We start from the raw sequence: 24,491 nt of genomic DNA, 5'->3' as shown, positions 1-24,491 counted from the left end.
GGTCACTCTAGGTCTGTTCTGTCTATTGGGAACATGCCAACCAAACCTCTCTCTGCACCACCTGTCAATACGACTACCTTCCTCCTCCCACTCACCCCAGCCAATGGTGCCTTTAACACTGAGAGACCCCTTCTTAAACAAATCCTCAAGGGCTGCCTGCTTCCTCGCTCCGAGAGCCACAGCAATGCATCGGTTAGAGTGCCACGCTTGAATCTGACTCAGCACCACTCACCATGGCCAGCCATTCTTTCTTCAAGACAGCCTACTTCACAGCGGAGATGAGGGTTGGTCAAACGGGAAGGGAGAGCTCCCCATGTTTTGCTCTAAGCTCCCCAGGAAGGGCACGAGGAGTCTTGTATGCAATTCCTGTGAAAGGACCGCTCGACCCCAGGGTTGAGAACCGCTGTACTAGACCAAGAGAGACACGCAGAAGTTTTGAGTAGACTTTGAGGCCTTTCCACTGACACAGAGTTGAACTGGTTTCTACTCAGGTTTGCCACTCTCCTCGAAGGGAACCGAATGCATCTTAGCTCCCCTTCTGTAGTGGGGAAAGCCCGCGAGAGGTGAGGTGGCCAAATAGGAAACAACAGTGATTTTGGTTGATTACAAAGAGCTGAAGGCAGCAAGGCAGAGGGATTATGACTGCTAGTGGCACATGTTCTCTCACTTCCCTTCCTAAAAGCTTCTAATTGTACACAGTTTCCAAATATCTTCAGAACCTGAGGCAACAGAAGGAAATGAAAATATGCATGGACTACCCCAGAAAGGGTGCCCTTCTCAGCCCCTCTTCAGCAGTCTATTCCAGTGGCCAAGGAATCAGTCTGCCACTATTCTAGGTCCAGGTTCAGACATCCCAAACCAAAGCTTCCTTTGCAGAGTTGAGGCTCAGCTTCTTCAAGGGCTGGCCCTCCTTCGCCAAAGAAGAAGAAGAAGAGTTTGGATTTATATCCCCCTCTCCTGCAGGAGACTCAAAGGGGCTTACACTCTTGCCCTTCCCCTCACGCACAAACACCCTGTGAGGTAGGTGGGGCTGGCTGAGAGAGGCTCCAAGAAGCTGTGACTAGCTCCAAGGTCACTCCAGTTGGCGGTGGGAGTACAGGCTAATCTGAATTCTGTGATAAGCCTCCACAAAGCCGGCAGAGCTGGGAATCAAACCCAGTTCCTCCAGATTTGATACACACAAGCTCTAACCTTCTACCACAAAAGGCACATGAAGCCACAACTGAACATTTTGTTCTAGCTCCAGGATGTTGTGAAGTCCACTCTCGTGGGTTCTTTTGACATCTACCGCTTTCTATTCGCAACTGAGATTATTAGCTCAAGGTTCAGAATCCCAGTAGCTGGCTACACACAGGAAGCAAACTGAAATTTATTAGGGCTCTTGAGCTGAGATGTCACGTGGAGGGTCTTCCTCAACCAGGACTTATTTGACCACAGCTCTGTCAGTGAGGGAAGGAGGAGTCCAAGGAACAATCTGGGACTGAGCTCATCTCTGACTCTGATGACAACACTGAATATGGGACTGTTTACCTGAGTGTTTTACACACTCAGGTAAAACACACACTGAATACAGCTAAAAGATGCAGCAGCTGCAGTTAGGCCTAAATGGCTCTGGGGCATGACTGCCTCCTCACGCCATCATCTTGGCTCTCACACTCCCCATGCCCCACCTCCTCTACAGGGAGCCACTGGGAGGCCAGGGAGGCGGACTTGGTGGCTTTGACACATCAAGCTTCGCCATGTGACTCTAAACGGCGCGGTGCCCAGGAACATGTCCCCATTAGCAGTATGCCATTGCACAGTTGAAGTAAGCATGCAGAAGGGACCAGTTCAAAAGTGTAGCACAGGGTACCAAAAAAGCAGCTGCAACAAATGCTCTTCCAAATCTCACATGCTCAATGCATGCAGGCCTCTATCCAACCTTCAATATAATCTAAGAAATCAAGCATCATCTTCGGTTGACGCCTAAATTGGTGGCTCAGGGTAAAACACACTGCTACTTTAAGCTGGATCCTTGGGTTAGGGCTGCAGAATCAGAATACCACTCAAAAGACACTCACTATGACAACTCCTAGGGCTCTTTGTGCACTTACTGTTTGCCTCTAAACTCCCTCCCCTTGTTCCAGCATTAGTCAGCAGCATTGTGTTTTTAAAAAAAAAACAAGACACACACAGAAGCCCTTCTGATCTTTTGGAAATGGTGGCCAGATGAGCCCATTTGGGACCTTTGCCTCCCTGCTTCCTGAACTAATAGTTCAACAGACCAATCTCCTTTGCTCTAATATTAGACCTCGGCATTTTAAAACCCAAAACAAAAGTCCTTTTGATCGCTCAGAAATGTGGCCAGAGGAGGAAAATATTGCTACTGGGTGAACTGCGAAGGCAGGAAGGAGCAACAAAACTGATAAAGAATTACAGCCTGCCAGCCGCTTCACATGATGAGGAAAGGAAACAACAGGAAAATTCACATTTTCCCAAAGCATTTGGAAACTAAGCAGCTTCTTGTTCTGTCTCATGCTGGCTTCAGAAAGAGCAAAAAAGTAATGCATAAAAGTCTAAGGCAAAGAAAAGGTAAGCTACTTAAGAGGCGGAACACAAGAAGAAGAAGAAGAAGAAGAAGACAGCTCACACCTCTATGAGAAAGAGACCTCTCTTTCATCTGAAACGTGTTTCGAATCCGCTCAGTTTCACCAAAATCATGTTTCTCTCCTACTCACATCCAGCATTGTTCTCCAGCCTTCCGTCTTGCCGGATAACAAGGGCTCCGGCAGAGCCAGCCCAGCGTTGTTGATACAGATGTCAACCCCTTGGTGGAGCGTCTTGATGGCAGAGAACATGGACAGGATCTCCTCTTCAACGGAGAGGTCGCACTTGTATGGAATGAGCGTGCCCGGAAACCCGGCACTCTGGCACTCCGCAGCCAATTTCTAGAGCAAAAGAAATAGGATAGAAGGGGTCGGAATGCAATTGTATTTGGGGAATTCATTCACTCGTTTACACAAGGAGGTCTGCAGACCACAGAGGCTTTTAGACCTAACAATACAACAATTGAAATACGTTAGAAAAAGGAACAAATTCGGGAAACTCAAGGCAGCTGAGAATTTTGCAATAAATAAGTGAAACGTTAAAATGTGGCTGATATAAACTTACTTGCTTCCTAAGAACATAAGAACAATCCAGCTGGATCAGACCAGAGTCCATCTAGTCCAGCTCCCTGCTACTCGCAGTGGCCCACCAGGTGCCTTTGGGAGCTCAAGCGTAGGGATGCGAAAGCGACGGTCTTTCTATGCGGCTGCTGCTCCCCGCAGCACCTGGGTCTGGTTAAGGCTCTCTTGCAAATCTCTGCAGATCAAGGAGGATCAAGATTGGTAGCCATAGATCGACTTCTCCTCCATAAATCTGTCCAAGCCATCACCACCTCCTGTTGCAGCATATTCCAAACACCAATCGCACGTTGCGTGAAGAAGTGTTTCCTTTTATTAGTCCTAATTCTTCCCCCCAGCATTTTCAATGGGTGCCCCCTGGTTCTAGTATTGTGAGAAAGAGACGAAAATTTCTCTCTGTCCACATTTTCTACCCCATGCATAATTTTATAGACTTCAATCATATCCCCCCTCAGATGCCTCCTCTCCAAACTAAAGAGTCCCAAACGCTGCAGCCTCTCCTCATAAGGAAGGTGCTCCAGTCCCTCAATCATCCTCGTTGCCCTTCTCTGCACTTTTTCTATCTCTTCAACATCCTTTTTGAGATGTGGCGACCAGTATAGAGAGAGCTAGTAAATGTATTGCAGCCGTGGCTAAGCGGTCAGCAGCTCAGGCGGACGTCCAAGGCCAACTCCCAGCTGACAGGGAGGGTGATTCTCGGGCAAGATCTGGCTTGCGGCCGTGGCACCCACCTGAGCTTCCCGCCACCAGACCCTGCCCCGCCAGCTAGGTAAGTGCAGCATGGGGGAAGGGGGGAACACTAAGGAGTCTGCAGGAGGAGTTGCCTGGAGAGGGCTTATCGGGCAGGATCCAGCCCCTGCGCAGCATGTTTGACACCCCTGGGATAGACAGATTTCTCTGGGAAGTGAGTTTGAGGGCTCTGGAGCCATGACTGAGAAGACCCTCTCCAGTGGCAGTCTCTGTGGCCAGAAGAACTAATACTGTCAGTAACAGAATATGCAAGCTTTGGCCCTTACACAGAACTCTTTGTCAAGAGTATGACATAACTCAAATGCCGTTGCCTTTTTCCAACCAGAGAAGCAGAGCCAACATAATTCTGCCACCCGCCAAAAGCTAGAAGGCGGGCTGCACCTGGTCTTATTGGAGCTTTCTGACCGGCTAGGGAGTCTTAAAAGCGTCATTTTTAAAAAAATGTAAACACCTGAGAGCAACCACTGGGGGAGAGAAAGAGTCCCAGATCGATCAAACTACCAGTAAGTACCACAGCTTTGTTCAGGGAATGTTCCCCTGTGAATGTTTAATCTCCCACACTGAGATGCGGAATGTCCTGGCGCAGATTCAGCAAAGCACTCCAGAGTAAATTAAGGCCCATCCCATAATAATACTGATTGAAATGGGAGGGGGGGCAATTATCAGATGTCCGATCCTCCACTTTCGAAATCAACTCACTTTCCATCCGGAGGCAGGCAAAAGGAGTCAGCAGCACAGATCTGAATTGATGGGAGAATTTATTTTGAAGGCCGGGCCGGTCAATATCTGGTAGCCTGGTCACCAATGGAAGGGGACAGATCTGGGTTTTGAGGGACCATATACATGTTGCCCTCCAGACAATCTGTAGAAGAAGAAGAAGAAGAAGAAGAAGAAGAAGAAGAAGAAGAAGAAGAAGAAGAAGAAGAAGAAGAAGAAGAAGAAGAAGAAGAAGAAGAAGAAGAAGAAGAAGAAGAAGAAGAAGAAGAAGAAGAAGAAGAAGAAGAAGAACAAGAACAAGAACAAGAACAAGAACAAGAAGAAGAACAAGAAGAAGAACAAGAAGAAGAACAAGAAGAACAAGAAGAACAAGAACAAGAAGAACAAGAACAAGAAGAACAAGAAGAAGAAGAAGAAGAAGACGAGGAGGAGGAGGAGGAGGAGGAGGAGGAGTTTGGATTTATATCCCCCTTTCTCTCCTGCAGGAGACTCAAAGGGGCTGATAATCTCCTTGCCCTTCCCCCCACCCTCGCGCAACAAACACCCTCTGTGAGGTGCAGGTGGGAGCTAGAGAGCTGGAGAGAGCTGTGACTCAGCCCAAGGTCACCCAGCTGGCATGTGTGGGAGTGCACAGGCTAATCTGAATTCCCCAGAGAAGCCTTCCACAGCTCAGGCGGCAGAGCTGGGAATCAAACCCGGTTCCTCCAGATTAGATACACGAGCTCTTAACCTCCGACGCCACTGCTGCTCCTGTAGTTGTCTTTGGGGACTGGCGTGGTTTTGGGCTGGGTTCACAGCTAAAAACGCCCGTGGATTATTCTGTGATGGTTTCAAGGGCTGTTTTGGATTGGCCTTTATCATTTTATGTTGAGTTTTTGCTGCCATGCTGCTTTTGGGCTGTTCGTGTCATTCAGTTTAGTAAAATTCCATTTGCTTTTTGGAGAAACAACCAACAATTTAAATTATCTAAAATAATAATAATTGCAATAACAATAATAATGTATGACACAAAGATTGCCCAGACTGAGTACAAACAGAGGCACAACTCAGTGGCCAAGATGATCCACTGGAATTTAGGCAAGAATGACAACATAACATCAGCTAAGAACTGGTGGGAACACTGTCCAGAGAAAGTCACGGAAAATGAGAAAGTCAAAATCTTGTGGGATTTTCAAAATTCAAACAGACAGTATTGAGACGTAACACACTGGACATCACAATGACCAAGGACAAGACCATCAAGTGACCGTCGTCGACAGGGTCGCTGAAAAAAAAATAAGGTCACTAAATACCACAATTTGAAAATGCAGCAGGGGCTGATGGGTCATTGTAGTCCACTTAACATCTGGAGTGCCAAAAGGTTTAGCCGCCACGGCATTAGAACATCCCTGAATAGTGGTGGTGAACCTTTTGGTACTCTCATATGTTCAAGGACTATAATACCCATCAGCCCCTGCCAGCATGGCCAACCGTATGCCACCAGGCTGATAAGCATTGTAGTTCCTGAACATCTGGAGAGGCGCGGGTTCTACCCTGTCTAGACCAGGGGTAGGGAACCTGCGGCTCTCCAGATGTTCCAGGAACTACAATTCCCATCAGCCTACCAGCATGGCCAATTGGCCACATGCTGACAGAGCTTTGATAGGAATTGGATTCTGAACATCTGGAAACATAGGTTCCTAATTCTGGGTGAGGCTAGAATTGTAGTGAAAGGCCAGCAACCAGCTAAAGAACGGATATTAAACAAAAATTGATAATGAGAATATTAGGCCGTTGTGGGTTTTCCAGGCTGCGTGGCCACGGAGGTTAGTTTTCGTTCCTACAGTTTTGCCCGCATCTATGGCTGGCATCTTCAGAGTTATGTCATGAAAGGTGTGTTTCTCTCCAGGGGAGAGAAACACATCCGAAGATGCGAATCACAAATGCAGGTGAAACATCAGGAGCAAAAACTACTAGACCACAGCCTCACAGCCCGGATTCTGGCCATGAAAGTATTTGACAATCTATATATATAAAAAGCAAACAGTGACTTTGTTAGTCACTCCCTAACACCGAAACGGCTGGACGGATTGCCCCCAAATTTTCACATGACGTTCCTCCCTGTTGCAGGCAGGTAATCGGACCTTCAAATCGCCAAAAGTCCATACCTGAGCCAGGTAAAATGTATTTTTCCTGGCACACCAGGCCATGAAGCTGTTTGTGTTTAACTGTCACCCTTAGAATGTCCGTGCAGCCTGTCTGTCTGTGGCCTGAGGGCTTAGGATGTTCGCTCAGATGGGCAGAGATGAGCAGTGAAAACAGTAAATAGGTAATACTGTTAGGTAATACGAGTGGAAGTGAAACACATACACACTTTGCCATGTGAGACGTCAAGTGGGGTTCCCCACACACACACATGCAGGTAACTTTCACTCTCTGTGCCTCACCCACTGCTACCACACAACACATATCCAGCTCATCCTCACACACCTCGCTCTGCTCTCTCTCACATCCAACCACCACTTACCCACTTCCTCACCCATATTCGCCACAGCTCTCTTTTACTAAAAGCGAGCTGGAGTTTGCCTTTTTCTTCTAAGAAAATCCACGGGGTGGGGGCGAACCAACACTACCGGCTCCGCTTCTTTTGCACGTGGCCCTTTAAGAACCCAGGGAGCTGGCCTCGATCTGAGTGCCTCACCACCGTGCCTCTGCTGCCTGACTGGGATAGCCTGCTTGCCCCAGTTCTACCTTACCCAAGCCAGGACTGTGCGTGTCAACCAGCCTCATGGACAGCGGGATTCGCACTCTGGACAGTTCCGGTGTGGAATGGAAAGGGTTAAATTATACTAAAAAAACAAGACACCACCATATAACAATGTGAATTGAAAAGGGAAAGAGGGATTCCATTTGACCACCCCAAAAGGCTATGCTGCGGATCATTGGACCTGCAATGACACCTGTGTGGGTTGCGGACTGTGATGAGAAGGACAATTGCCACAGCAACGCGTGGCCGGGCCCCGCTAGTATAACAATAACGATAGACATCAGGCAACACCTTTCCTTCTCCCTGATTGACTGCATGGAAACTAACTGAATACTTAGATCCACTTCATTATTTTTTGTGCAGCCCAGCGATCAAGAAATGAAGCCCGTTCCTTTACCAACGCAATTAGCCTTACTGAACTTCGGGGGCGGCGAGAGTCCTTCAATAAAACATCCAGCAACTGGGCAAATCGGTATGGTTCTGCCGATCTACGGAGGGATAACAGCTGTCCTTTTCTGGAGGACTTTGGGCAAGAAGTAGAACAAAATGCACTGGACAATTTGAAGTTCTGACTACATTTTGGGGCTGCTCCTTTTCTCTTATATTCGAGCTTTTATCGTCAAACGGGTCCTTTTTCAAAGTTGCTAATTTGGATTTATTTCTGCCCTGTCTCTCTGGATTGCACTTCTGATGGGCTGTACCAGCAGAAAGGATCGTGAATGCCCTTCGGGTCTTGGAAATGGCTTTTCGGTTGTGCTAGTAGTCACTGGAGTGTCGCAGTGGCTGAAGGGGGGGTGGGGGTTAAAATGTTTTCTTGCACAAATAAATCCACAAATCCTTCCACTGCAGCCATTGGCTCAGCTGCCTGTTATGATGCTAGAGGAGATGATTTAGCCAGCGGCAGCGACACCCCCCCCCCCCAACCCCGAAAAAGCCGTCTTTCCCCTCTGCTGACGGGGTTTTGATGCTGACGAGAACAGGCAAACCTGCCCCAGACGTGTCAACTTCACAACACTCAACAAACTTGTAGTCTGAGAAGCAGCATCACGTGATGTCTGGATTCTACTGCCTGAAGGAGGCGAGTTGAAGTCAAAACAGACAGGACCAAAACATCCCGGGATTTTGCCTGCCTCGCCGGCAAAAGGAGAAAATTAACTCGCTGCTCACATTGTTCGCCGGGTTCAATGACTACTGGCCTTCTTCGCTGGAAGCCCACTGCCCCTTTTAAAAGGTTCCAGTTTTACATCCCGTTCTATCCAAGGGCAATGAATTGGTCGACGGCCAGTGGTGGGATCCAAACATTTTAGGTGGTGGGATTCAAACTGTGGCGTAGCGCCAATGGGGATGGGTGGGGCACGATGGGGCGTGGCCGGGCATTCTGGGGCGGGGCATTCCAGGGGCGGGGCTGTGGCAAGGACGCAGCCGCTGCGCCGGTCCTTGGGCGGGAAACGAATGCACGCAGGCGCAGGCTGCCACACAAGCCGCTGCACCTGCTGCTAGACTGCTTCAAGTCCAGCGCGCTGCTGCTGAGAGGAGGGGCGTAACTAAGGCCAAAATCACGTGGCAAAATCACCAGTTAGTAACCCCCTCTTGGCACACGCAAATAATTAGTAACCTACTCTCGGGAACCCGTGAGAACCTGCTGGATCCCACCTCTGTCTACGGCCTTTTTCCACACATACCATTAATGATATCTTCAGGCTGGAAATGAAACCTTCCCGCCGTGGAGTTCTGCACTGCTTTTCCCTGCTTTGGTTTTGGAAATGTTTCTGGAACACTTTTTTTTTTTGGGGGGGGGGGGGAGAATTACAGCATTTCTTTTCTCTGGAAAGGATGTTCTTTTTGAGCCTGCTTCCCTCGCAGTGCAGTCATATGGGAACCTGTTACTAAAAAATTTACCATGGGAACCTGTTACTAAAATATTGGGATCCCACCACTGAGTCTATGTCTGAAACTCTCTGAATCATTTTGAGAAAACGACCTCAAAACCCCGCCAACTGGCGAGGGCAAACCCACACAACAATCCTCTCTCTCTCTCACACACACACACACTCTCACTCACTCACTTACTCACACACACACGGTCCTTTGGCACATATGAAAGCAACCGAAACAGGGACACAGCTAGACAAGTCCCCAAGTCTGTGCTCCTAAGCTTGGGTCACCAAGGAGTCCTTGTTGTAACCACAGATTTTCTCCTTGCAAGCAAATCTGTCTGTGAGACAATTGCTCCTAGATGCTCCCTCCTGCAGAAGGAAGAAATGGAAAGTATTGTTTGGGCGGCGGCAGCAGCAAGGTGGGGACTTTCTTTCAGTAACAGCAGAGCTGCCCCCCACCCCCAAAATGCTTGTATGGCCTTGCTGCCTATGATAGGGATCTCAACACAATGGCGTAGCACCAACGGGAAAGGGGGGGATGATGCCCCGGGCATGCACCAGTGTGGGGGCATGGCCAGAGTGTGGAGGGGGCATTCTGGGGTGTGGGCAGGCGGCGCCGCAGCAGGGGCGCAGGGTGCACGCGTGCCCTGGGCGCAGTGCCCCCTCGCTCTGCCCCTGTCTCAACAGGAGGCATGAACATAATATGTCTCCAGCCATCATACCACATGCAGGCCTCATTTCTACAAACACGCATGGACAACCATCGTCCTGTGGCTCAGGAGCAGAGCACCTGTTTGGCACGTGGAAGGCCCCAAGTTCCAATCCTGGCATCTCCAGTTATCAAGTGATGGGGAAGTTGTCCGCTTGAGATGCTGGAGCGGAAGTCCCTTTTGCAATCTATGGTTCTGGAGCCAGACGTGTCTCAGAAAAGGACCAAATATGGCTGCTTAAAAGAAAACAGCATCTTTAAGTTAAGGTTTGTTGCAAGGGTAAGCGGAATCCAGAGACCCTGTGGTGCAGAGCTGTAGTACTGCAGTCCAAGCTCTGCCCACAACCTGAGTTCAATCCCGACGGAAGTCAGTTTCAGGTAGCTGGCTCAGGATCAACTCAGCCTTCCATCCTCCCATGGTTGATAAAATGAGCCCTCACCTTGCTGGAGTAAAGTGTAGACAACCGGAGACGGCAGAGGCGTAGCTGCTGGGGGACGGGGCGGATGTCTTGCCCCGGACATACGCCAGCACATGGGCGGTGCGTGGGATTAGTGTGGGCATTCCGGGGCAGGCGGGGATGCAGGGCACATACATGCCCCAAACGCAGTTTCCCTTTGTTGCGCCCCTGGGAGAAGGCCATGGCAAACCACCCTGTAAATTTGGGCATCTTAGTTGATAGTTCCATGGGAATGTCAACTCAATGCCTGGTAGCTGTGAAAAAGGCAAACTTTATGCTGGGGATCATTAGGAAAGGCGTTGATAATAAAACTGCAAGGATTGTCATGCCCTTATATAAAGCCGTGGTGCGACCGCACTTGGAGTGCTGTGTCCAGTTCTGGTCACCACATCTCAAAAAGGATATCGAAGAGATAGAAAAAGTGCAGAGAAGGGCAACGAGGATGACTGAGGGATTGGAGCACCTTCCTTATGAGGAGAGGCTGCAGCGTTTGGGACTCTTTAGTTTGGAGAGGAGACATCTGAGGGGGGATATGATTGAAGTCTATAAAATTATGCATGGGGTAGAAAATGTGGACAGAGAGAAATTTTCTCTCTTTCTCACAATACTAGAACCAGGGGGCATACACTGAAAATGCTGGGAGGGGGAAGAATTAGGACTAAGAAAAGGAAACACTTCTTCACACAATGTGTGATTGGTGTTTGGAATATGCTGCCACAGGAGGTGGTGATGGCCACTAACCTGGATAGCTTTAAAAAGGGCTAGGACAGATTTATGGAGGAGAAGTCGGTCTATGGCTACCAATCTTGATCCTCCTTGATCTCAGATTGCAAAGGCCTTAGCAGACCAGGTGCTCAGGAGGAGCAGCAGCAGAAGGCCATTGCTTTCACCTCCTGCATGTGAGCTCCCAAAGGCACCTGGTGGGCCACTGCGAGTAGCAGAGAGCTGGACTAGATGGACCCTGGTCTGAGCCAGCAGGCTAGTTCTTATGTTCTTAAACATAGCCTATCTAGTAAATGTTGTGATGTGATGCCACCCAAGGGGTCAGTAAAGACCCAGTGCTTGCACAAGGAACCAGCTTTACTTTTTAAGTGGAAACTAAGAATAGCCAGTGTGTGAACAGAGCGTCAGGCAGGTGGGATGTTTAGACATACTTTACAGATGGGGAAATGGCAGAGGGGGAAAAGTGCCAATAATCCGAGCATGAACCATGCACAGATTCACGCCAGTGTACTAAAACAATAATCAGGGAACCTCTTGTGTATATATATCAGTTATTATAACTTGAGTGTGCCAGTTTGCTAAAGCTTTGCAGCTAATTATCAACCCGCTCATTATCAGTAATATTAAATGATACATTCTTGGTTACAGACTTTCTTATCTAGGTCCTTCTGTCGATCTCTTGCTCTGAATTTTGACCTAGTTTGATTCCGTAAGTGGGGAAGGTTGAAAACCCAGGGAGCTGCCGCCAGAGTAGAGAATTCGGACCTGGACAGACCAGTGACTTTACTCAGTGTGTGTTGGGCACAGTGGTGGGATCCAAAAATTTTAGTAACTGGTTCCCATGGTGGTGGGATTCAAACTGTGGCGTAGTGCCAATGGGGCTGGGCGGGGCATGACGGGGGTGTGGCCGGGAATTCCGGGGGCAGGGCATTGCTGGGCGGGGCTGTGGCAAGGACACAGCCGCTGCGCCGGTCCTTGGGCGGGAAACGAATGCACGCAGGCGCAGGCTGCCACGCACGCCGGTGCACCTCCTGCTAGACTGCTTCAAGTTCTGCGCGCTACTGCTGAGAGGAGGGGCTTAACTCAGGCAAAAATCACGTGGCAAAATCACCAATGAGTAACCCCCTCTCGGCACACACAAATAATTAGTAACCTACTCTCGGGAACCTGTGAGAACCTGCTGGATCCCACCTCTGGTTGGGCAACGTGACCATCATAACAATGCTCGTTTGGGTAATACACGTAGAAGAGCGATATATTTTTTTCTCACGTTAGAGAAACCAAGGAAATCCTCCCAAACCTATGAAGCTACTTTATGCCAAATCAGTCTACTACTGGTTTGTCTTTCTCACTCTTCTCTGCTCTGAGCAGCGAGGCTGTTGGGGAGATTGGAGCCTCCCCCAATCACTGAGATTCCTTAAGAGGAGAAGCCAAGGATCAAACCTGGGACACTTCAATAGGCAAAAAGTGTGCTGTATCAGTAGAGGTTATAGCTCAAGACAATGCCAAAGATTTGATTCCAGCAGCTGTCAGAAGAAGGACTTCTCTGCCCCAAGGCCTTAGAGCAGGGGTGGCCAACCTATGGTGCTCCAGATGTTCATGGACTACAATCCCCATCAGCCCCTGCCAGCATGGTCAATGGCCATGCTGGCAGGGGAAGATGGGAATTGTAGTTTATGAACATCTGGAGCACCATAGGTTGGCCACCCCTGCCTTAGAGTGTTGCCACAGATCAGGGAAGACAATACTTAGCAAAATGGACCAAGGGTCCAAACGGCATTAAGGCAGTTCCATAGGCCAAGGGCAGAGGTGAACCAAAGGTTATCCTACCCAAAGCTGCAACCCTCTGTCCCCTAATATCTGACCCTCGATTATCTCCAATCCAATGCAATCCAAAAACCTTTATTAGGCATACACCAGAAGTACCCTACATTCCAAGTACAAAAACAGGATCATTGTTATACTTCACGTAGAACACGGATTAAAAATGTAGCGACTGCTTCAGAAATTTCTACATTAGGGCTGTTCAATAGCTTAGACCCGTGGCGACGAACCTTTGGCGCTCCAGATGTTATGGACTACAATTCCCATCAGCCCATGCCAGCATGGGCAGGGGCTGATGGGAATTGTAGTCCATGAACATCTGGAGTGTCAAAGGTTCGCCACCACTGGCTTAGACCATAGGTGTCAAACTCGTGACCCTTCAGATGTTATGGACTACAGTTCCCACCATCCCTTGCCAGCATCATGCTGGCAGGGGATGATGGGAACTGTAGTCCATAACATCTGGAGGGCCGCGAGTTTGACACCTGTGGCTTAGACATTTTTAGTTTGAGAGAAACATAAATTCTAGAGGTAGTAAAGCTCCCAGATCGGTTCTAGTATCATTAAACCTCGAACAGTAAAGCAGGATATGAGGGATGGAGTCCATAGCGTTGGGACAGTACCGACAACAACGCTCACTTTGTGGGATGTTCAGGAAACGACCTTGAAGATAGACAGAGGGGAATGAGTTGCACCTTGCTCTCGTCATGACCTATCTGCACTTATAATTAACAAGCTGTTCTAAATATACAGCAAGGCTAGATTTCGGGGGGGTGGGGGGTGATCCCAAAGTATAGAGGGGAACAGGAGCTTTGTGCAGCACTCAGGAGAGACTGGCATTCCTGGTCGTGCAGTTTGATCTTTAGATGATGGTAGATTTCCGTGGTGGTAAGCATATAAGCATAAGCATAAGCATTTTATTGTCATTGTGCATGCACAACGGAATTTACAGCAGCATTCCTCGATGCACACAATTCCAGACTCATACCCCATCCTCACTTTCCCCTTCCTCCACCCATCCCTACACAGCCCCAAACACATCAACACGAAGCCGCGGAGTTCAGCATCGCCACAGCTCTAGAGTAGAAGCTGTCTCTAAGCCTCTTTGTCCTAGTTTTGATAGACCTGTATCGTCTGCCGGATGGTCACAGTTCAAAAAGAGAGTGTGCTGGATGAGACGGGTCTCTCAGAATATTTTGGGCTTTCTTTAGGGAATGATAGAGTTCTTCCAAGGAGGGGAGAGGGCAGCCGATAATCCTCTGGGCAGTAGCGATCACCCTTTGGAGCGCCTTCCTATCTGCCACTGTGCAACTGGAGAACCATACGCAGATGCAGTAGGTTAAGACACTCTCTACAGCACAGTGAGACTCCCATGAGAAACCCAAGGAGAAGATTTTTTTTTTCCAATATGGAGCCGCCACTTCGAAAGCTGAAGCTCCCTCATTTCTAGCAAAGATAAACTTTTGGGGTCTCTACTAACTCTAAACCTGGAGGCTCCGTTCTTAGCTATGAAGGTCAACAGAGGCTGGCAAACTATGACACTCGACAGGCGCGGAGGCTCGGAAATTGGTTCCAACCCTTGTACCATCCGCAAAGGTGCTGACTCGGGGGCTGGTACCATTTTTGCTTCGGACTCACCCACGTTGTTCTTCTGGACTTCCTGCCTCTTCCACAAAACCTGGCCTGGCTCCAGCCTGATTTACCTTGAGAGGCAAGATTACAGCACTGCCTGATAACGCCTGGGTGTATAATCCTTGTGCTAAATATAAACTGGACACTGAACTGGAAGACGGGAGTGCCTGGCGCTATTCTGGGGACACTCCTCCCTGGGCTTTGTAGCGCAGAACCAGGCTAACAAAGAAGACCTACAAGAAAACATCCCCTACTGAGCTGCTGTTTGCCAAGCTTGCGAAATCTATTTCTTCTCTAAATGAAAAACAGGAGGTGTATTCCTCTCTTACTCCCTTAAAGCTTGCCTTTACAACATGCAACAGAGAAGGGGCCTACTCCTTTTCTAAATTAGCCACTGATTTGGGCGCAGAGCAGGGACTCACACAGGGCTGCGTCGGGCAGACTCTGCCGAGCATAAATGAGTTATGCTGGGCCTCTGTATCTGAAACACTGGGTGATTCCAATTTTGCCTGAAGAATAACCCTGCTTTCCTGGCAGAAGTCGACAGAGAAAAGGCAACAGCAGAGAAGTGAATCATACTGAGAGACAGCAGGAGCAGCAGTGATGTAGGAGGTTAAGAGCTCGTGCATCTAATCTGGAGGAACCGGGTTTGTTCCCCACTCTGCCGCCTGAGCTGCGGAGGCTTATCTGGGGAATTCGGATTAGCCTGTGCACTCCCACACACGCCAGCTGGGTGACCTTGGGCTAGTCACAGCTTCTCGGAGCTCTCTCAGCCCCACCCACCTCACAGGGTGTTTGTTGTGAGGGGGGAAGGGCAAGGAGATTGTCAGCCCCTTTGAGTCTCCTGCAGGAGAGAAAAAGGGGATATAAATCCAAACTCTTCTTTTCTTCTGCATGAATAGCAACTTTGGACTTACAAATAATTGTGCCTGTGATTTCCCACAGTAATTCCAGGTAATTCCCAGCACAAATAGAAGGGCAACATAGCATTAAAAACACCTACACACCATCGTTCAATATAATTTCCATTTTGCACCAATAAAAACTAGACGTTATGTGTAAATTCAGAATTACAAGGAACAGGTGCTGTACATTGTCTGCTGACTCCTGAAATAGATTCCCAGCTCCCACCCCAACTTCAAAGTCTTTACTTCAATTTCTCTTTTGCATCTTTAAGGGATAGTAACTTGCTTGTTTTGGATGGAAGAGGTCTCCGTTTGGGAGTAAATGCTGCATTTATGAGGTGCAATCAAAGAATTTCAAAGTAAACACAGAAAGTATCGAAGGGGTGGGGACCTGTTGTGCCCGGCTGGGAGCTTCCAGGACCGTCCTGCCGGCTGTAGTCGGAGACAGATGACGAAGCCGAAACTGACCTGCGCCAGCAAACAACACCCATTCATTGCCAGTTATATAATTGCCAAAGCACGATGATCCCCAACCTGGTGTCCAGGGGTGACACAACGTGCCGAAGAAGAAGAAGAAGAAGAAGAAGAAGAAGAAGAAGAAGAAGAAGAAGAAGAAGAAGAAGAAGAAGAAGAAGAAGAAGAAGAAGAAGAAGAAGAAGAAGAAGAAGAAGAAGAAGAAGAAGAAGAAGAAGAAGAAGAAGAAGAAGAAGAAGAAGAAGAAGAAGAAGAAGAAGAAGAAGAAGAAGAAGAAGAAGAAGAAGAAGAAGAAGAAGAATTATTCCGATCTCTTCCCGTAGGCCAGTCCCAACCTGGGAAATAACCTTCCGGGATCATAAAGCTCACCTCTGATCGACAGCACATCTTTCCTCATTCCATGCCCTTTCACACACATACCTTTCCGATTTCAAACCCGAGCATCACAGGAGCGCGTGTTGCACGCCGGCCGAAAGTAAATATGATAAGCGAGGGCCGCCACCCGGCCCACTTACAATTTCTGAGCTCGCGTTTGTCCACGGACTGCATACAAACAACTCTTGGAGGGCGAAAAACGGACAACAGGGAGCATTTGGCTACTGTCTTATTTTCTCGGGTGAGAGATGGACAGATCGGGGGGCGGGGGGGATAGGATGGGTATGTCTTTCTCCTGGTCTTGCCCACCATTGGAAATGGGGTGAGCCTCAGCTTTCTGAACTCAGGATGAGCCAGGATCAGCATCAGAAAGACGAATGCTTGTTTAAATGACAATTGAAAGGTAGGCAGATGTTTGGCGGGTGGGTCTCTGGACAGCCCATAACCTCTAACTCAGGGGTGGCCAACCTATGGTGCTCCAGATGTTCATGGACTACAGTTCCCATCAGCCCCTGCCAGCATGGCCGATTGGGCTGATGGGAATCGTTGTCCATGAACATCTAGAGCACCATAGGTTGGCCACCCCTACTCGAACTGAAACTTCTATGAAATTGGCACCTTACCTCTGAATATCAACATGCCAGCTACAGGAAAGCCCTGAAGCCTAGATGGATTGCTTTGTACATTCCCCAAGACATTCACACTTCATATTTTTATCTTGTCACACAAACACGCCCCCCAAGGAAAAAACTGTGGAAAACAGGATTCTGGATAGGACAGAGCTAGGGAAATGAATGCCACAGGGCCGTGGTGGCAAACCTATGGCACTCCAGATGTTTATGGACTACAATTCCCACCATCCCCTGCCAGCATGGCCAATTGGCATTCTGGGGGTGGGGCATTCCTGGGCGAGGCTGTGGCAAGGACGCAGCCGCTGCGCCGGTCCTTGGGCGGAAAACGAATGCACGCAGGCGCAGGCTGCCACGCACGCCGGTGCACCTCCTGCTAGACTGCTTCAAGTTCTGCGCGCTACTGCTGAGAGGAGGGGCGTAACTCAGGCAAAAATCACGTGGCAAAATCACCCATTAGTACCCCCTCTCGGCACACGCAAATAATTAGGAGCCTACTCTCGGGAACCTGCGAGAACCTGCTGGATCCCACCTCTGGTTGCGTGGTTAAGCACCTGCTCAGTTTGCACTGAGCTCCACCCAAGACTCTGCCAGAGATGGTGCCAGCCAGACTAGACAATAACCGGCTCGATCATCTGGCAATATACCTTTATCTGGAGAGGAATCCTCATGTCACAGGACTGACATGCTTGGCATGCGGAAAGTCCGCAGGTTCTACCCCCAGCATGCTCAGTTGAAAGGATCTCAGGTGTTGGGAGGGGCCTTCCTCTGTGCGAGACTTCAGAGAGCTGGCGAAAGTGTCAGCCAGATCGCCCTGACTCAATAGTCTGATTTGATAAGACCATATCACAAAAGGTAGACCAAGCCCAGAACTGCGTGGTAAATCAGAACAACCCATTCAGAGTCTGAAAAATCCAAGCTTTAAGTAGCAAATCCCAGTTTTTATTTTTGCCTCCCGTTATATTAGCCACGGCCTCGGATGGTCAATTCTTTAAAAAGCCCACAGCCCTTTTCTTCCTTGCTACCCTTTGATCCAAGAAGAAGAAGAAGAGTTTGGATTTATAACCCCCCTTTTCTCTCCTGCTCAGTGACCAAAGTTCCCGGTTCCGGGTATTGTCTTCGCTCTTTCAGTCTTCCTTCTCTCCTGGTACCAAATGACTCCTTCCCTCTCACTAGGGAGGAGGAGGAGTAGTTTGGATTTATATCCCCTTTTCTCTCCTGCAGGAGACTCAAAGTTAAGCGTGACCGAGGGACTGTGCGTCAAATCAAGATGTCCCCCGGTCAAATGTCACCGTTCCCATTAACTCAGTCATGCCACAATCCGTCAGCGCCAGCCAACCACCCCCCTTCAAACGTGGTGTTAATACTGGCCTACCTTATCAGGTTGCTGTAAGACTACCACAAATACATGAATATTTACCAATATTAACATTTCTTATTCCTCTATGTCAGGAGTCTGCAACCTGCGGCTCTCCAGATGTTCATGCACTATTGGCCATGCTGGCAGGGGCTGATGGGAATTGTAGTCCATGAACATCTGGAGAGCTGCAGGTTGCAGACCCCTGATTGGCCATGGCCAATTGGCCATGCTGGCAGGGGCTGATGGGAATGGTAGTCCATGAACATCTGGAGAGCCGCAGGTTGCAAACCCCTGCTCTAGATAGGGAGAGATCATTTCTACGTCAAACGTCCTAAGTTCCTCTCAGTATTATCAGAAGAGGACTCTGAGACTGAATTGATGAGCAGCCCTGCAGGGCCAAACCAAAGCATCCGGGCTCAGTCTTCGGCTTCCAGGAGGAAGTTAAGAGCTCGTGTATCTAATCTGGAGGATCCGGGTTTGATTCCCAGCTCTGCCGCCTGAGCTGTAGAGGCTTATCTGGGGAATTCGGATTAGCCTGTACACTCCCACACATGCCAGCTGGGTGACCTTGGGCTAGTCACAGCTTCTCGGAGCTCTCTCAGCCCCACCTACCTCACAGGGTGTTTGTTGTGAGGGGGGAAGGGCAAGGAGATTGTCAGCCCCTTTGAGTCTCCTGCAGGAGAGAAAGGGGAGATATAAATCCAAACTACTCCTCCTCCTCCATAGTGAGAGGGAAGGAGTCATTTGGTACCAGGAGAGAAGGAAGACTGAAAGAGCAAAGACAATACCCAGAACCGGGAACTTTGGTCACTGAGTTGAAGGAAGTGGGAACGTGGTGCAGACAGGGCGTAAAATGAAGAGCCACTTTGCATTGCAGAAGTCGTGGTTCCTTAGACAGCAGGCCAGAAAGCTAATGAAAGGAACTCTAGCAAGCAAAAGGGAAGCAAAAAAAAAAAAAGAACGAAAGGAAGACGGACTTGCAAAAGCAAGCAAGCACGGGGTCGTCACGATGTTGACTAGGCTGATGGGAATTGTAGTTCCTGAACATCTGGAGAGCCGCAGGTTCCCTACCCCTGGACTAGGCAGACTATGTGGAAGAAGAAGAAGAGTTTGGATTTATATCCCCCCTTTCTCTCCTGCAGGTGGGGCTGAGAGAGCTCCGAGAAGCTGTGACTTGGTGGCACTTTATTTACACAAACAACTGTGTGAAACTCCATCACATCACATCTCAGAAGGCAAGCCAGGTTGGTCCCAATCAGGGGCCTGCAACCTGCGGCTCTCCAGATGTCCATGGAATACAAATCCCATCAGCCCCTGCCAGCATGGGAGTCCACCATGCTTAGAATGGAGTCCACCAAGGAAATCCAGGGTCACTTTTCAGGGCCGGGCAAACCACCTGTGAATGTCTCTCGCCAACCCTACCTGACACCAGGTGTGTGAGTCGGTTGCTGGAGAAACACATGTGACAATTGAATGCCGAGCAACGTGTCCTTCCTAAGTCAGATTTTGGGGACTGTCCCCAGAAGCTCACATGAAGAAGAAGAAGAAGAAGAAGAAGAAGAAGAAGAAGAAGAAGAAGAAGAAGGAGGAGGAGGAGGAGGAGGAGGAGGAGGAGGAGGAGGAGGAGGAGGAGGAGGAGGAGGAGGAGGAGGAGGAGGAGAAGGAGGAGGAGGAGAAGGAGGAGAAGGAGAAGGAGAAGGAGAAGAAAAGAGTTTGGATTGATATCCCCCCTTTCTCTCCTGCAGGAGACTCAAAGGGGCTTACAATCTCCTTGCCCTTCCCCCCTCATAACAAACACCCCGTGATGTAGGTGGGGCTGAGAGAGATCCGAGAAGCTGTGACTAGCCCAAGGTCACCCAGCTGGCGTGTGTGGGAGTGCACAGGCTAATCTGAATCCCCCAGATAAGCCTCCACAGCTCAGGCGGCAGAGCGGGGAATCAAACCCGGTTCCTCCAGATCAGATACACGAGCTCTTCACCTCCTACGCCACTGCTGCTCTTAAGGGTACATTTTGCCACCAGGTATCACAAGATCCTGGCTCGTTTGTGCTCTATTGAAGGATCCCTGTCATCTGCGGACCCACAACGCAGAAGGGATCCAAGGGAGGACTGAAGTTTTCGCAGCCCCAAAGTCAACAGGCTTAAACGGCAAGCCCCTTTTTCCCAAGGTAGGAAAAGACGGGGGGGGGGGGGGGGGGAGCACCCTTTGATTTGATCTGTCAGGAAATCCTAAGACATTGCAGAACTGTTTGCAGGGGAAATCGCAGAGACGCCGGCTGGGAATCTTGTAGGGAGAGACCCCCCCCCCCCCGCAAAAAAAGGGTGTGGTAGAGTCGCTGCCCACATCCAGGGGACCTTTCCAAACAAATACAGGGGAGGGGTGGAAGCTGGCTGCCGAAAGCGGCCCCCCCCCCCTTGAATTCTCCCCATGCAATGTCATAGGGAGAATGCAAAGGGGGGGGGGGGGCGCCTCGAGCACCAGCTCCCAACTCCCCCTTCGCTCAGACAAAGAAAAGGGGCCACGCCGGAGCAGTCCCCTCTGCAAGGGGAGGAGGGATCTCTCTCTGCCCCCCCCCCGCACAGCCCCCAGCCACGTGCTCAGCCGCCCCACCCCTCAGGCGGGGGGGGGGGGCTCCGGGCAGCCGCCGCCCCACCGGCCACGAGGCGGCACCCGCATTGTCTGTCCGGGGCAGGCAGGCCCAGAAGGGGAGGGGGGCTGGGGACCCTCCCCCAATTGGCTCCGTATCCCCCGTCCATTCATTCATTCATTCATTCATTCATTCACTCCATCGCCCCCACCCCGCCCCCTCCTACCTCGATCTTGTCCACGCTCCGGGCGCAGCCCACCACCTTCATGCCCTGCTGGACCAGCGCCCGCGCCACCGCCGCCCCGATGCCCACCGAGGCGCCCGTCACCAGCGCCACCCGCCCCTGCCAGCGCTCCATGCCCGCCCTGCCCGCCCCCCTCTCGCTCGGCGGCGCCGGACCCCGGCGGCGGCGGCAGCAGCAGCAGCAGCAGCAGCAGGAGGAGGAGGAGGAGGAGGAGGAGCTGGCTGGGAACCGCCCCGTCTCCTCCTCCTCCGCCTCCTCCTCCTCCTCCTGGCCAGGGGAGGGCGGAGGAGAAGCTGGCAGAGCCCGGCTTTGCAGAGCAGCTGGCCCCGCCCCCACAGGGATGCCCAGGAGGGAGTCCCGCCACTCCTAAGCAGAGTTACCCAGGGGTGCCAAGACTGGGTTGGGAAGGACCCAGGCAGAAGAGGAGGAGGAGGAGGAGAGTTGGATTTAGACGAAGAAGAAGAAGAAGAAGAAGAGGAGGAGGAGGAGGAGGAGGAGGAGGAGGAGGAGTTTGGATTTCTATCCCCCCTTTCTCTCCTGCAGGAGACTCAAAGGGGCTGACAATCTCCTTGCCCTTCCCCCCTCACAACAAACACCCTGTGAGGTGGGTGGGGCTGAGAGTGCTCCGAGAAGCTGTGACTAACCCAAGGTCACCCAACTGGCGTGTGTGGGAGTGTACAGGCTAATCTGAATTCCCCAGAGAAGCCTCCACAGCTCAGGCGGCAGAGCTGGGAATCAAACCCGGTTCCTCCAGATTAGATACACGAGCTCTTCACCTCCTACGCCACTGCTGCTCCTTTATATCCCCCACCCTAATCTCTCCTGTAAGGAGACTCAAAGGGGGTGACAAACTCCTTTCTCTCTCCCCCCCCCTGCCACATTAAACACCCTGTGAGGTGGGACTGAGAGAGCTCCGAAGAGCTGTGACTAGCCCAAGGTCCCCCAGGTGTTGGAGTGCACAAGCTAATCTGGTTCACCAGATAAGCCTCCACAGCTCAAGTGGCCGAGCGGGGGACCAAACCCGGTTCCTCCGGATTGCATCTGCTCTTAAGCACTTCACCAAGTTGGAGAAAAAAAACCCACATGGATTCTGGGGAAGGGCATCTCCTGAATCAAATAAATGAATGGGACAGATCACCCCCAGGTCAATTCAGTCCCTTCCCCCCCTCCCCACACCACCTCCGGCCACCCCCACACATGGTTATTTGTACAGAGCAGCTGTCTGCACCCCATCCACGGAGTTAAGAGAATTTAAATCCTTGAATTATCTTAGGAGCGAGGTGGTGATCTGTGCCCATTCCCTTCTCCTAACTCCTCCCCCAAACTTTGGAGGGGGGGGGTTAATGGTCTTTGAAGAACAGGGGGGGATTCCAGCAGTCAGGAAGAGGAATCTGTGCTGTCCCCTGAACATTTTTGCAAATGGATGTCTAACTCTGAAAAATCTTATCTCATTGCCATTCGGTACCGAATCATAAGTACAACCGCAAGCTGTGTGGGATTATCCCTCAGCAATCTAGCCCTGCTATATACCTGGAACAACTTGTTAATTGCAATTGCAGATGGGTCATGACTAGAGCAAGGTGTAACTCTTTTCCGTCAGCACATCTCCAAGGTCGCTTCTCTAATATCCCACAAAATGAGCGTCGCTGTCGATTTTGTCCTGATACAACTGATTCACTTTCTCATATTCTGCTTCACTGTTCAAAATACAACAACATCAGAACTGATTTGAGAACTGTATGACCAACAGGATTTATGCTCCTTTCTGATAAGATAAAAACGGCTAAGCTTCTAAATAACTCTAATGTTGAAATCTCTGAAGCTGTTGCTATATTTTTACTCTGTGTATTGCAAGTTGTGCAATAATGATCTTCTTATTGTATTTGGAATTCTTGACACACAAACCGGTTTTATGCCTAATAAAGGTTTTGGATTTGGATTTGGAAGCTGTGTGGTTTCCGGGCTGTCTGGCCGTGTTCTAGCAGCATTCTCTCCTGATGTTTCGCCTGCATCTGGGGCTGGCATCTTCAGAGGATCTGATGGTAGTAAAGCAAGTGGAGTATATATACCTGTGGAATGTCCAGAGTGGGAGAAAGAACCATTTGCCGGTTTAATAAGTGCAAAGCGTGCAATTAGCAAGCTTGATTTGCAGGTGTTGGGTGGATCCACCCATTTAGCTTGTGAGTAACCATGAAGACCACCATTTTTGCCACCATTGATGATTTTTGTTAAGAGTCACGGTTAAGAGAAACACAGAATGAAGAGAGTGAAAGAGATGGCTTTAAATTATAAAGGCAGTAGGCATTTCCCCCAATCTAGTCAAAACTAAAAATAAAAATCCAATCTTGAAGGGGGGAAAAAAGAGACGATCGCAAATTAAAGGAATCCCCTCCACCAGCCTCCTCTGCCGAAAGTAGAAGCGGGAGAGGGGAGAAACGAAAATAAAGCCACATTGATTTCAAAAGATAAGAGTAAGTCACTAAAGAAAATGCTTTGAAGGGAAGAAGAAGAAGAAGAAGAAGAAGAAGAAGAAGAAGAAGAAGAAGAAGAAGAAGAAGAAGAAGAAGAAGAAGAAGAAGAAGAAGAAGAAGAAGAAGAAGAGGAGGAGGAGGAGGAGGAGGAGGAGGAGGAGGAGGAGGAGGAGGAGGAGGAGGAGGAGTTTGGATTTATATCCTCCTTTCTCTCCTGCAGGAGACTCAAAGGGGCTGACAATCTCCTTGCCCTTCCCCCCTCACAACAAACACCTTGTGAGGTAGGTGGGGCTGAGAGAGCTCCGAGGAGCTGTGACTAGCCCAAGGTCACCCAGCTGGCGTGTGTGGGAGTGTACAGGCTAATCTGAATTTCCCAGATAAGCCTCCACAGCTCAGGCGGCAGAGCTGGGAATCAAACCCAGTTCCTCCAGATTAGATACACGAGCTCTTAACCTCCTACGCCACTGCGTAGGAGAAAAGGTGCAGTAGTTATCCAGAGAGTTTTGTTGAAAGACAGAGCTAGTTTTATTGGTTTTAGTTTGCTCCGGCTGTCGCTACAGGCTGGCCTCTTGTGATCTTTCAGCATTTGTTGAATTTCTCCTTTGGATGCTACCGGTCCTGTTCTCGGTTGCTGTAGAAGGACTTGTTGTTGGCCACGAAGGACTCGATCTTGTCTTGAGAGATGAAGATTTCCTTGGAAGTGCATTCAAGACTCTTTTTGTCTTTCGCTTATAATTGAGGTGATTTATTGCTGCTGTTCTAGATCTTCCCCCTCTGGTATATCAAATGATGTACTGTTGGTGCCATTTGATTGGGTTGTACAACACGTTTGATTCCAACATTTAA

General features: G+C 49.8%; 1 protein-coding gene across 1 annotated transcript; it reads right to left on the bottom strand.

Annotated features, from left to right (window-relative positions):
* Nucleotides 1-267: 267 nt before the first annotated feature.
* LOC125425220 (dehydrogenase/reductase SDR family member 11-like) lies at nt 268-21,295 on the bottom strand. The gene is made up of 3 exons (XM_048482776.1): nt 21,157-21,295; nt 2,718-2,927; nt 268-408 (listed from the first exon to the last, which is right to left on the bottom strand). The coding sequence occupies exons 1-3, from the start codon at nt 21,286-21,288 to the stop codon at nt 268-270; spliced, it is 483 nt and encodes a 160-aa protein (XP_048338733.1). The 5' UTR covers nt 21,289-21,295.
* Between the last annotated feature and the right edge of the window lie 3,196 nt (nt 21,296-24,491).

This window comes from Sphaerodactylus townsendi, unplaced genomic scaffold, assembly GCF_021028975.2.
Source record: "Sphaerodactylus townsendi isolate TG3544 unplaced genomic scaffold, MPM_Stown_v2.3 scaffold_22, whole genome shotgun sequence".
NCBI classification, from domain to species: domain Eukaryota; kingdom Metazoa; phylum Chordata; class Lepidosauria; order Squamata; family Sphaerodactylidae; genus Sphaerodactylus; species Sphaerodactylus townsendi.
Note: the sequence above shows the minus strand (reverse complement) of the source record. Positions and strands in the feature narration are given on the sequence as shown.